The sequence below is a fragment of the Pteropus medius genome, unplaced genomic scaffold (genome assembly GCF_902729225.1).
Source record: "Pteropus medius unplaced genomic scaffold, Ma_sr-lr_union100, whole genome shotgun sequence".
Lineage (NCBI taxonomy): Eukaryota > Metazoa > Chordata > Mammalia > Chiroptera > Pteropodidae > Pteropus > Pteropus medius.
In genome coordinates, this window is record NW_024349799.1 from 4,952,739 (window position 1) to 4,964,418 (window position 11,680).

Sequence of the window (11,680 nt, forward strand, 5' to 3'; positions counted from 1 at the left end):
TTTAAATTAAAATTCAAATTAAAATTAAATAAAAATAAAATTTCATTAGTCACACCAGACATATTTCAAGTGCTCAACTGTCATATGTAGCTAATAACTAACAAACTGGATGATACAGAACATTCCATCATTATAGAAATTTCCATTTAATAGTGCAGGTCTTCTTAAAAGTTAATATAAAAAAGAAATACATGCAAAGGGGCAAAAGAGGCGAAGACTAAGGAAAAAAGAATAATAAATGTCTAAAAAAATTTCTAAAGATGCTCGATTTCAATCTTTTTTTAAAAAAGCATATTAAAAACAAGATACCATTTTTCACTCAGCAGAATGACAAAAAAAATGATCGACTGGTAATATACAGTGTTGATAGGAATGTGAAGGAATGTAAAATGGAAACATTTCCTTCAATGCAATTTGGCATCGTTAACTGAAATAACCAAAAGTGGAAACAATCTAAATGTCTCTCAATATAGGCATAAATAAATCAATGTATAGTCACCTAATAGATTATTCAGACATTTTTTAAATGATGTATGTGTACATACCATCAAGAAAGGTACCGCCATATTTTATACCAAAAAAAACCAAAACAAACAAACAAAAAAACCGGCAAAACAGTACTATAATGTGTATTTTAAGAAAAAAATCTATGTGTATACATATCAGTATGTACACTGAAAAATGTTTAGAAGAGTAGATAACAAACCTAACAATTTCTTCTGAAAGTGTTATTTCTTGAAAAAAGTAGGTAGGGAGTAACAGAATCAGAAGACTTGTTATTTTATATTTACCTATACTATCTGGATTTTTTAAACCAGAAATCTTTTTTTTTTTTTTTTAATTATAAAAGATAAATTAAGAAACTACACAATGATTTTCTAAAAGAAGGTAAACAATGTAATGCATTCTACATAATTCTGGGTCAGATAAATTAGTTTGCACGGCTATGTCTAGACAGATTGCTTATATTCAACTGTATTTATAAAGAGAAGAAAGAGCAGCAGACTGCAGAAAGAATTTTATGAGTACTAGGGCACACTCTGACTCCATCACCTAATTATTTTCCAAATTCACAAATAATTGTAGCAAAATGCTTACCGGCAATGAGGACATTGAGCTCTCTGCTCTGTCAGCCAGCGCTAAGAAGACAAAAAATTATATTTTGATTGTAGAAACACCATTACTTTAATTTGCACATATTGAATATTTATATACCAAATTTAATGAGTTTAACTCTCTAGTGCCTGCATTAATTATAGAGATACTTATAGAAATAGGAGGCAATCTACTATCTCCCCTCATTATCATTGTGGTCAGGACGAACTTTCAAAGGGACAGAACTCATTCCAAAATAATTAAGAAGCTATTCTCTCATGGGAAATAAAATGATCCTAGGACTAGCTGGATCTCATAGAGATGTGGATAATCTTCATGTAAACAATAATGATACTGTTACTGCTATCTCCAAAAATAAACCACAGTAATGATTTACTTCTAACTATAAAACCCCTGAGGAAGTCTAAGATAGTAATAAATTCCTTTTTAAAAAAGCAAACTAATTTTGAAATATATACATTATGGATATACAAATTAGACCTAAAATATGAATAAGCAATATAGCAAAACTCTTTTTATATCTTAAAAGAGTTCTACAGTTCAAGAACTTGAACATCTACATAACTTGGTTTCCTCATAATTGTAAAAATGTTTTACAAGAAAATGTCTCTATTAAACCTCGAAATCTATTAATTTAATAGTTTACATTATTACTGGAGAGGGAAGAGTTTTACACCACATACAAAGGAGATGCAAAGACTTCCTGAATACCTTTCCAAAAACAATAGCACTGTGGTTAAATATTTTAGGTTTTAACAACCTGGTATAGGTTCAGAGGCAAATGACTATATAATCCTATACCTACATATTCCCAGTATCTGATATTCCTGTTTATCCTTTCGTATTTCTATAAAAATCATAAGCTTTTCCTTACTTCACACCACAGAAAATAAAGCTGGAAAAAAAGAAAATAGGTGGAAAAGGATTCCTCCATTCTTAAAAACCTTGAAAATTATTTCTTCGGTCTCTTGGCAAACACAAGATTTGGGTCAGACTTCTTCCCCTGAAATCATGCTCTGCTATAGTCATAGCACCACCTCCCCGCAGGGCTGATCTCAGTCTACACCTCCCTAGCCTCATTTTCCACTTCACCTTAGGGTAGCCAACAAGGTTAAGCATTTAAATATGTTTGGTCTCTCTGCCCAGAACATTTGTCAACACTTCTCTTCAACTAGGTTATTCCTACTCATCCTTTAAATATCAGTTTATGTTACTTCCTCCAGAAAGCTTTCCCTGACCTTCTAAAGATGATTTTAGATACCAATGCCAAGCTCTACCACAAAAACCTGTATTTCCCCCTTCGCTGTGCTTATAACACTTTATTACAGACTTACTTGTTGGTCTCACCTTCTCTGATAAACTATTAACTCTTTAAAGGTTGGAACCATGATAGGGAGTAACCAGTCCATATTTTTTAATATGCTCCTTCCTTCCAAACAGGCTTATTGCTACAGTATATACCACTCTTGGCATCCCGTTTATGTGTCTGCCTATATAGTCCCTCCCTCCATGTGCTGTCAGATGAGAATGCTTACTGATTATGCCCATAAAACTTTGCTGCCTATCCCAGCTGGTAGCCTTGCTCTTCTCTAAATCTATGTGGCATTTTTACCTCGTATTCCATAATCTAACTTAATCACAAAATAAATATGGTAACTTTAATGCTTTGGGAAAAACAATGTTTCTCCCAAACCAAAACCAAAGTTAAGAAACAGTGAACAATATTAATGTGCAAGTAATATTAAAGAAATATCTTTATAGAAATTCCTGTACATTCAACTGAAGAATTTCTCTTCTTCATTAAATGGAAGAATCACAAGCTTTAGAGAGTATTTGGACCTAAGACTGATTCTTAGCTCTGGCACTTACTATGTGACACTAAACAAGTGATCAAGCTCAAGTTTCCTTGATTATACACCATGACCAAGTGGAATTTATTCAAGAAATGCAAGGACAGTTAAACATATAAAATTCAGTGTAATATACCATATTAATAAAATGAAGAAAAAAAACATGATCATCTCAATTGATACAGAAAAGGCACCTGACAAAATCCACTATCTGTTCATGATAAAAACACTCATGAAACAGGAATAGAAGGGAACTTTCTCAGCTTGATGAAGGTTGTATTTAAAAAACCCAGAGTAAAAAACAAACAAACAACAAAAAAATCCTATCACATTCAATGGTTAAAGACTCAAAACTTTTCCCTTAAGATCAGAGAAAAGACAAGGATACACACTTATAACATTTCTATTCAACATAACACTGAAAATTCAGCCAAAGCAATTAACCAAGAAAAATAAACAGAAAGCATCCAAAATAGAAAAGTAAAATTATTTATTTGTGATGACATAATCTTATATGTAAAAAACCTAAAGATTTCACAAAAACTGTTTAATAAATCCACCAGAGTTTCAGGATACAAAAATCAACACGCAAAAAACATTGGCATTTCTACACACTAGCAAACAAATTAAGAAAACAATACATACAAACATATACTGCATCAATACAAATACCCAGGAATAAATTTAACCAAGGAGTTGAAAGATTTGCATATGGAAAACTACAAAACATTGCTGAAAGTAAAGAAGTCCTAAATAAATAGAAAGACATCCCGCACTCATGGATTAAGAGATTTAGTATTAAGATGACAATACTACCCAAAGCAACCTAAATAATCGATGCAATTCCTATCAAAACCCCACTGGTGTTTCTTAAAGAAGTAGAAAAACCCAATCGAAAATTCGAATGGAATCAAAACTACCCTGAATTTCCTTATTTCAAAATTTACAAAGCTACAGTAATCAAAACAGTTTGGTACTGGCATTAACAACAGAAATAGAGACCAATCAAATAAAACAGAGAGCCTAGAAATAAACTCAAAAGGACAAATGTTATATGATTGAATTTAGATGAGGTACTTAGACAAATTCATAGTGGTTCTCAGGAGTTGGGAGAGAAGGTAATAGATAGAAGTAATGAAAGTAGGCATTGCCTTCTTCCTGATCTTAAAGGAAAAGGTGAGGTACCAATACACATCTATGAGAATGGCTAAAATTCAAGATTGAACAAACCAAGTGCTGACAATGTGGAAAAAAATGGAACTCTCATACACTGTTAAGAACATAAAATAACTATTTTAGAAAACAGTTTGACCATTTGTTCAAGAGTTAGTTAAACATACATCTACCATATGATCTAGCCATTCCATTCTTATTTATCCAAGAGAAAAAAATTTAAGTCCAAAGACATGCATGTAAGTGTTCAAATAAGTTTTCCATGTAAATGCCAAAAACCAGAAGTAACCTGTATGTCCATCAACAAATGACTGTGTACAATATGGTGACTATAGTTAATACTGTACTGCATATTTGAAAGTTGCGAAGAGAATAGAGCTTAAAAGTCTTCATCACCACAATAAAAAAAAATTTTGTAACTATGTATGGTGATGGCATTAACTACACTTACTATGGTCATCATTCTGCAATATATATAAATACTGAATGTACAAATATGTTGTACACCTCAACTTTATATGTCAATTATACCTTATTTAAAACTGAAAACCAAAAATAAGTTAATAAATTAGGGCACATGCATATGATGGAATGCTACTACTCAGCAATACACTAGACATAGATGAATCTCAAAATGATTCTGCTGAGTGAAAAAAGTCAAGTACATAAGAGTACATGTTGTAAGATTTCATCTGTATAAAATTCCAGAACATCAGAAATTATCTATTGTGGCAAAAAGCAGACCAGTGGTTGCCTGGGAACAAGAAAAGCAAGAGGCACAATGAAACTTGGATATATGTTCACTATCTTGACTGTGGTGATGGTTTCTCAGGTGTATACATTTGTCAAAACTTATCAAATTGTACACTTTAAATATGTGCACTTTACTGTATATCAACTATATCTAATAAAAAAAAAGGCTGCAAAATTAAAAACAAAATATAGGCAAACATAAAAGTGCTACTTAGGTTAAAATCAAGTAAAAAAAATTAGAAAGATGAAGGCAAAAAATGCAGGGGAGAAAATATAAAAAACAGGAAGAAATGAGTGTAGCTGGATAAATGAAGGAGAGCTAGCTTGATGTGCCCACATTTTGGGGTGTGTGTATGTGTACATGTGTGTACAAGTGTCTTGGTAGAGCACTGGCCTGAGAGTGAGTCCAGTTCTGGTCTGTCACCAACTACTAGGTAATTTTGGACAAGTCTATTCATGGGTCTGAACTTTTGATTCAACGACACAAGTATCTGTATAGGCCAAGGTCAAATGAACAGAAATGAGATGAAAGAGAAAGGAAGTCATTCAAATAAACAATATTACAATTTGGATGGGTGGCGTGGCCAGCTTCTCAAGGACTTTGCTCCTGTAATTATCCCCATCTCTCCAAAAATCATTAATATTCTCTCTCTTCTAGTTCAATCCAAACAAGATACAAATCTTCTTCAAAAAGGAAAAATGTTGACTTTCAACATTCCCTCCCACTTCAATCCCCTGCCTTATTTCTCCCTTTTACAACAATATTCTGAGCTTTTTATACTTGCTGTCTCTCTTTATACTCTCTTCCCACTCTGCCATTAAGTTTTTGTCCCCGCTGTTCCACTGAAGCTACTCATCAAGGTCACCAATGACCTACACATTCTCAAATCCAATGGTCAATTCCTAGGCCAGAACCATATGACACAGCTAATCTCGCACGCTTTGAAACATATTTCTTACTTGAATTTTGTGATACCTCACTCACGGTTCCTTCTTGTTATCCTTGCTGAATCTTCTTCCTCCTGACCTCTAAATGTTGAGCACCCCAGAGTTCAGACCTAAAAATCTCTTCTCCAGGAGGTAATCAGGTGAACTCAACTAATCCCCAGGTTTTAATATATCTACATGCTAATAATTCAACCTCTCTAAAGTCTCCTTCCCCTACTCCAGATTCGTATTTCCAACTGCCAACATCTCGTTAGATGTATAACAAACATCTCAAACTCGATATATTTAAAAACAAAACTTTTACATCTATAGCCTACCCAAATCTGCTCCTCCCGTTTTTTTCTAATCAGAATACTGAAAAACCATTCATTCATCCAAATGCTACAAAAAACTTTCCTCACATCCCCTCTGTAAGCTCTATCTTGAAAACATATCCAGAATTGCCCTATTTTCACCTCTACTGTTACCATTCTAGTCTAAACCACCATTCATTTTTCACTAATAAAGCACATTCTAACTGGTCTCCTCACTCTCCCATCTGCTCAGTCTACTTTCCACACAGTAGCCAGAGTGATAGCTTTTAAAACATTCACATCACTTGAAAGCCTCCAATGGCTACCATCACACTCAAAAAAAATACATATCGAACATCTATACCAATGCCCCTAGCAACAGCTCCAAATTCATCTCCTTTTCCTCCCTCCCTGCCCACTTTGCTCCAGCCACACTGGTTTCTTTGCTATTTCTCAATACACTAAGCATATGCCTGTCTCAGAGCCTTTGCCCCTTCTGATTTCTCTGCCTAGGATTTTCTCCCCTAGACACTCACAACTCCTACACTTCATTCTGGTCTCTGCTCAAATGTCATCTCCTCAGAAAGACCTTTCCAGACACCCTATCTAAAACGGCTACTAACCTGCCTATGCCCTCCTAAAAATCCCTAGTCTATATACTCTTATTCAGTTTCATTTTCCTTTATAGCACTTACTGGTATCTAACATATAGCTATTTAATTTTTGGTCTATACCCCAACTAGTAGGTCAACTCCTCGGGAAGTCAATGCCTAACTACAAGTAAGCATACGATTAATATTTGTTGAATGAACATAGGAATAGTGCATTCAGGAATCAAGACAGCTCTAGAAAGAAAGATTAGAACTAGATTATCCAGATGGTCTGAATATAAAGCTAACATTCTTGGACTTTATTCTTCAGGCAATAAATTTCAGAGGCTCTGAAAGGAAAAGAAATGAAATTACTAGAAAACATCAATATGGCAGCAGTATACAAAATGAATTAGAGATAAAAAAGGACTCAAGACAGAGAACAGTTAGAAGATAACTATAATAATCTAAGCATGAGGTAAAAATAAAAATGTCTTTATTTCTCTATCAGGTATAAATGATACTAGGACATATATAAATGACAGGACAGATATAAATGATACTGGGAGATAAATGACAGGACTTAAAAATCATAGTGTAAGAGATTTCAAGGCTGAGTGATTGGCAGAACAAAACAAAAAGAAAGAAGTCAAAAAGAGTCAATTTGAGAAAATAGGAGGACTCTGATCTGGAAAAAGGTTCAAGATGCTAGAGGACAATCAGATAAGACATTTATAGGTCAATGCTGAAGGAATAGATTTAGGAGCCATACACACAGAGAAGATAAGAGTAAATGCAAGAGTAAATCAAATTTCCTAAAGTGGACAAAATTTTCCTGGAAACTTCAGAGTAGAGAACTCCAGCAGCAATATTTAAGAAATATATGCCTTTAAAGAGCAAGAGGAGAAAGAGGTACCAGTAGAGAAATGACGAATCAATGAGGTATAAGGTAATAATCAAAAGTCATATGTATAATGAACCCTCATCAAAAGTGCTGAGTCCGTCTCAACTCTACCACTTAATTAACCATGAGAGAGGCCAATTACTTAATTTCTCTAGGTTCGGTCTCGTCATTTATAAAACATAACGATAGGTGTATTAGTTGCTATTTTAACAAGAATTATATAACAACTTACAAAAGGATAGTACTTAATAGTGTCTAAATTACTTTTTAGCTTATGTCATTTATGCCACTACCATCCTGTAAAGCAGACGCTGTTATCTACATTCTACTGCTGAGGAAACAAAGCTAAAAAAGATTGAGTCCCAATTTACAAGTGGGAGAACTGGCACGGTATATAATCTAGGTCTTCTGTACATGGAGTATTAGCAAAGAATACAAGTTTTAAAACCAGACTTCCTGGGTTCAAAACCAGCTCCATCATTTACTGTGTGACTGGAAGCAAATGATTTAAATGTTAGAGATATTACTCTTGACAAAGGGATCTTTATCTTCCCTAGGCAGAAATAAGGAACCAAAGAGAAATTCTAAGGTAAAGAGCATGTTAGATGGCTTTGATTTTCTCAGTAAAGGAAAAAATCTAATAAAAGTAATGTGGGCAGGGCAGTTTTCAACCTTGGTCTGCAGATGTGCTATTGAATCCCCATACCCAACCAAAATAATTTCTTGTTTCTTAAGTACTTAAGTGTGCAATGATATGATATTTTAACTACACTAAAATTACAGTGGGCTTCAGTTTCCAGACACTTCATGGCAATTACCACTTGAAGGTTATACATCTCCATAATACTAAGCACTATACATTGACGGTCTCCCTATTAAAAAACATTCCTTTATAGCATTTTTAAAAGGGCACAAAATGTAAAAAAAAAAAAAAAAGTTAATTTTTACACTATATCCTACATATACTAAATGCATGTAAACTAATAAAACTTACCCTGATACAGCTGAAACAACAAAGCTTGGAACAATGAGGACACAGGCGTGCATCCCGCAATTTCTCCATACAAATGAAACATCGGAAAACCTCAGCAATGCTCTGGAAATAAAATGTAAGGTCCACCAGATTAGGCAACTGAATCAAAAGTAAAAAGTATGCTTAAAATAATTACTTGACATTAACATTTATTTGAGGCTGATAACATCTCAGTTTTAACTATATTTCATATCAGGACTTGGTTATAATCCAGGATCCCTCAGAACATCGGGAAAAAGTGCTTCCTTTTTTCTACGTATCGCAATGGTTCTATTCTAAGGAAAGAATAAGAAATGCAAACAGACTTACACAAATATTTTCACTGAAGCATTAATTATAATGGCAAGTTACTACAAATATTTCTTGACTTTTTTAATGATATAGAAAAAATGCTTATAATGTACGATAAGAAAAAAGGGACACTATATGATTAAATTAATGATATGAACTTTTTATTTTTTCTGCAATATTCCCAAGGAGGATGAGTTGCTTTCATAATTAAAAAAGTTTTAAAAAGATACGTATCCTAATGGCAGCATACTCTGATCAAGAAAAAAACTAATTAGAAATCTAGAAATCCAAATTTCTGCCCTGATGCTGCAGAGCAGAAATTTTGCCCCTATAGAGAATTTTGGTGGCAGCTCTACTAACGCTTTGGGAAGAAGGAAAAATTACGTAAACAGAAGAAACAGAATTATCTTTGCAAGCCACAGGTGAATCAATTTAGGAAGTAACTGACAAAAAAGTCATAATTAAATGTAGATTATATATTTTAAGGTTTTTTTTACAGTACTCATTTTTACTTTATTCCAGAACTAAATGCTCCTAAAACCAAGGTAAAGTTATCGAACATTTATAATAATACTCTCACATGAGGAACTGAGGGGGAAAAAAAATTACACATTTATCTAGTCATGATTCTGCAGGGCCAGAAAGAACCTGTAAGGTGCAAAGGCTGGGGAGCGGACAATAAGACTAGAGGGTGAACTAGTTTCAAGGGGAGTAAGTACCCAGTAATAGTCGCCCTTACTAAGAAACAAGGATTTAGTATTTGGGAGGTTCAAAAGTTGACAATTTTTACATAATTAGATCCAATAACCTCGTTTTATGTTCCTAGCCTTTACATAAACATCCCAACTATGTGATGTTTACAAGATTAAGATATTTAAAAAATTGGTTGTTCTGGCAAGCTACAGCCAAGTAAGTTAGTAAGAGAATATCCTCAATATAGGAAAGACAAAAGTCTACAAAATGTACCGCTGGGAGGAATGATTACCCGTTCGGAGGCAATTTGGATCCGCCCATGAACTCGCAAAAAAACTGATTGCGAGTGGCAGGGCACGTCCATCTAATGAATTTGCAGTTTTGCTCTGCGCAGGCTGTAGTTTGCAAAAAAAAAAAAAAAAAAACCTGTGGGGGATGAGTACCAGTGCCGAGACAACCTGAAAACGCCAGGCTACGCACCATCTGACTGCAGGGACGGTCACAGCACCAGCACCCGGGGGGCTGCAGAACAAGCATCGCATCCTTCGCACCTCGCCAGCCCTCCCCACAGAGGCGACGGCGGGATAGGGTGTCCTACCAGAAGGACTAGGGCAAGGCGGCCCGATTAAAGAACTCTCAGCGGGTGGCGGGACAGACTAACCACCACCCTCCTCAACCACCCTCACCTCCACGCTCTGTTCATCCATTGCCTCCGACTTGGCGGGGTCCACGGCGACCCACGAAGTCCGCGGTCTGACCTATTAGGCGCCGGCCCGAGGTCGCCAGGTCAAGTCGCCGCGGAGAACAGTCCGGCGCCCACGTCAGGGAGCTCCAACGACCGCCCCATCTGCGCGCCCCATTGCTTCGGGTTCGGGGCCGGCTACCCCCACTTCGCCATTTTCATCCGCGCGCCCGCCCTAGGGCGCAGTGGGAGGGCTAGCGGTGGCCGCAGCTCTTTCCACCCTGTTTACCCGCCCGCCAGCGACCGCGAGGCAGCCTCAGCCCACGTGTCGCGGGCGGGCGCGCGCGTACAGAACCGCAGCTGAAGCCCCGCGGCGATGGTCTCCAGCTAAGAAGGCGCTGTAGGGAATTCGCAAACACCAACGGTAACCAGGGCAGCTGGAGGCGCGGCGGCGCGGGAAGGCAGTGGCGCGCATGCGCGCAGGACGCTGCGTTAGGCGCGGAGCGGAGAGAGGCAGGCACCTAGTTCCCGCGGTGCGGGGGCGCACACGAGATTTGGCGGCTCGCTGCCGCAGGGTTGCGTGCCTTCGACCCTAGGCTAGCGCAGGCGGCCGAGAGCATGGCGCCTGGCTGTGCCCCGCCCCCGAAGGGGAGGCGGTGCTCCACCGGTCTCAAACTTTTGCGCGCCAGAGTGGAGCCACCTGGAGTGCTCAAGGAAAACGCAAACTCCAGAGCCACACCCCTACGTATTCTGACTCTGTGATTCTAGCGTGGGGCCCCACGAAATACGCGATTTCAACGGCCACTCTCGATTGGTATGCAAGCGGTCTCTGGCCCGCCCGTTTAGAAACTGGTGCAGGGGCTTCCATACTAGTGGTTTTCTCTGGGAGGAAACCCAGGGTCTCAGGTCTTTAAGACTTCTGCCCTACCAATCGAAGCAGAGCTCCAACTTGTGACGCCTAGAGCGTAGTTTCTCATTTCGGGGGTGCAAGAACGAGACCACGGGATGTTTAGACGTCAGACTCATACAACACCCAACTCTACCCTGCATTTCTTACCACTTGAGATGCGCTGTCGCCATTAGACTTGGAAGTGCAAAAAGTATCAGCAGTATTCAGCTTTCCTATATTGGCCGTTGCTTTCTGTGATTTTCTAGTATAAAATAGGTGTTCAAATAGTGCAGGAATTTAAGGTGTGAGACAAAGGCTGTGCATCAAATTCTTAATTTGAATTTAATTTTTCCTTTCTGGTCTGTTGCAAACAACTATTCTACTTAGCCTAACCTAGAGTGCACGTGTAGAGATCAACAATAACCTAGAAAGTTCTTAAATGTGAAGGCATTTGGACTTATAAGT

At 37.2% G+C, this 11,680-nt stretch overlaps 1 protein-coding gene across 7 annotated transcripts in view; it reads right to left on the bottom strand.

Moving 5' to 3' along the window:
* Positions 1 to 10,819, bottom strand: part of TRIM37 (tripartite motif containing 37) — a 154,681-nt gene extending 143,862 nt beyond the window's left edge. Inside the window, exons 1-3 of one of the 7 annotated variants that reach the window (XM_039885761.1) lie at positions 10,331 to 10,819; positions 8,622 to 8,723; positions 1,099 to 1,139 (exon numbers count right to left, since the gene is read on the bottom strand). In XM_039885761.1, coding sequence (XP_039741695.1) covers positions 1,099 to 1,139; positions 8,622 to 8,723; positions 10,331 to 10,351 — 164 coding nt within the window. In that variant the 5' untranslated portion in view covers positions 10,352 to 10,819. The remainder of the gene's footprint in view (positions 1 to 1,098; positions 1,140 to 8,621; positions 8,724 to 10,330) is intronic. The other 6 variants (XM_039885762.1, XM_039885765.1, XM_039885758.1 and 3 more) reach the window with 6 other exon arrangements.
* Between the last annotated feature and the right edge of the window lie 861 nt (positions 10,820 to 11,680).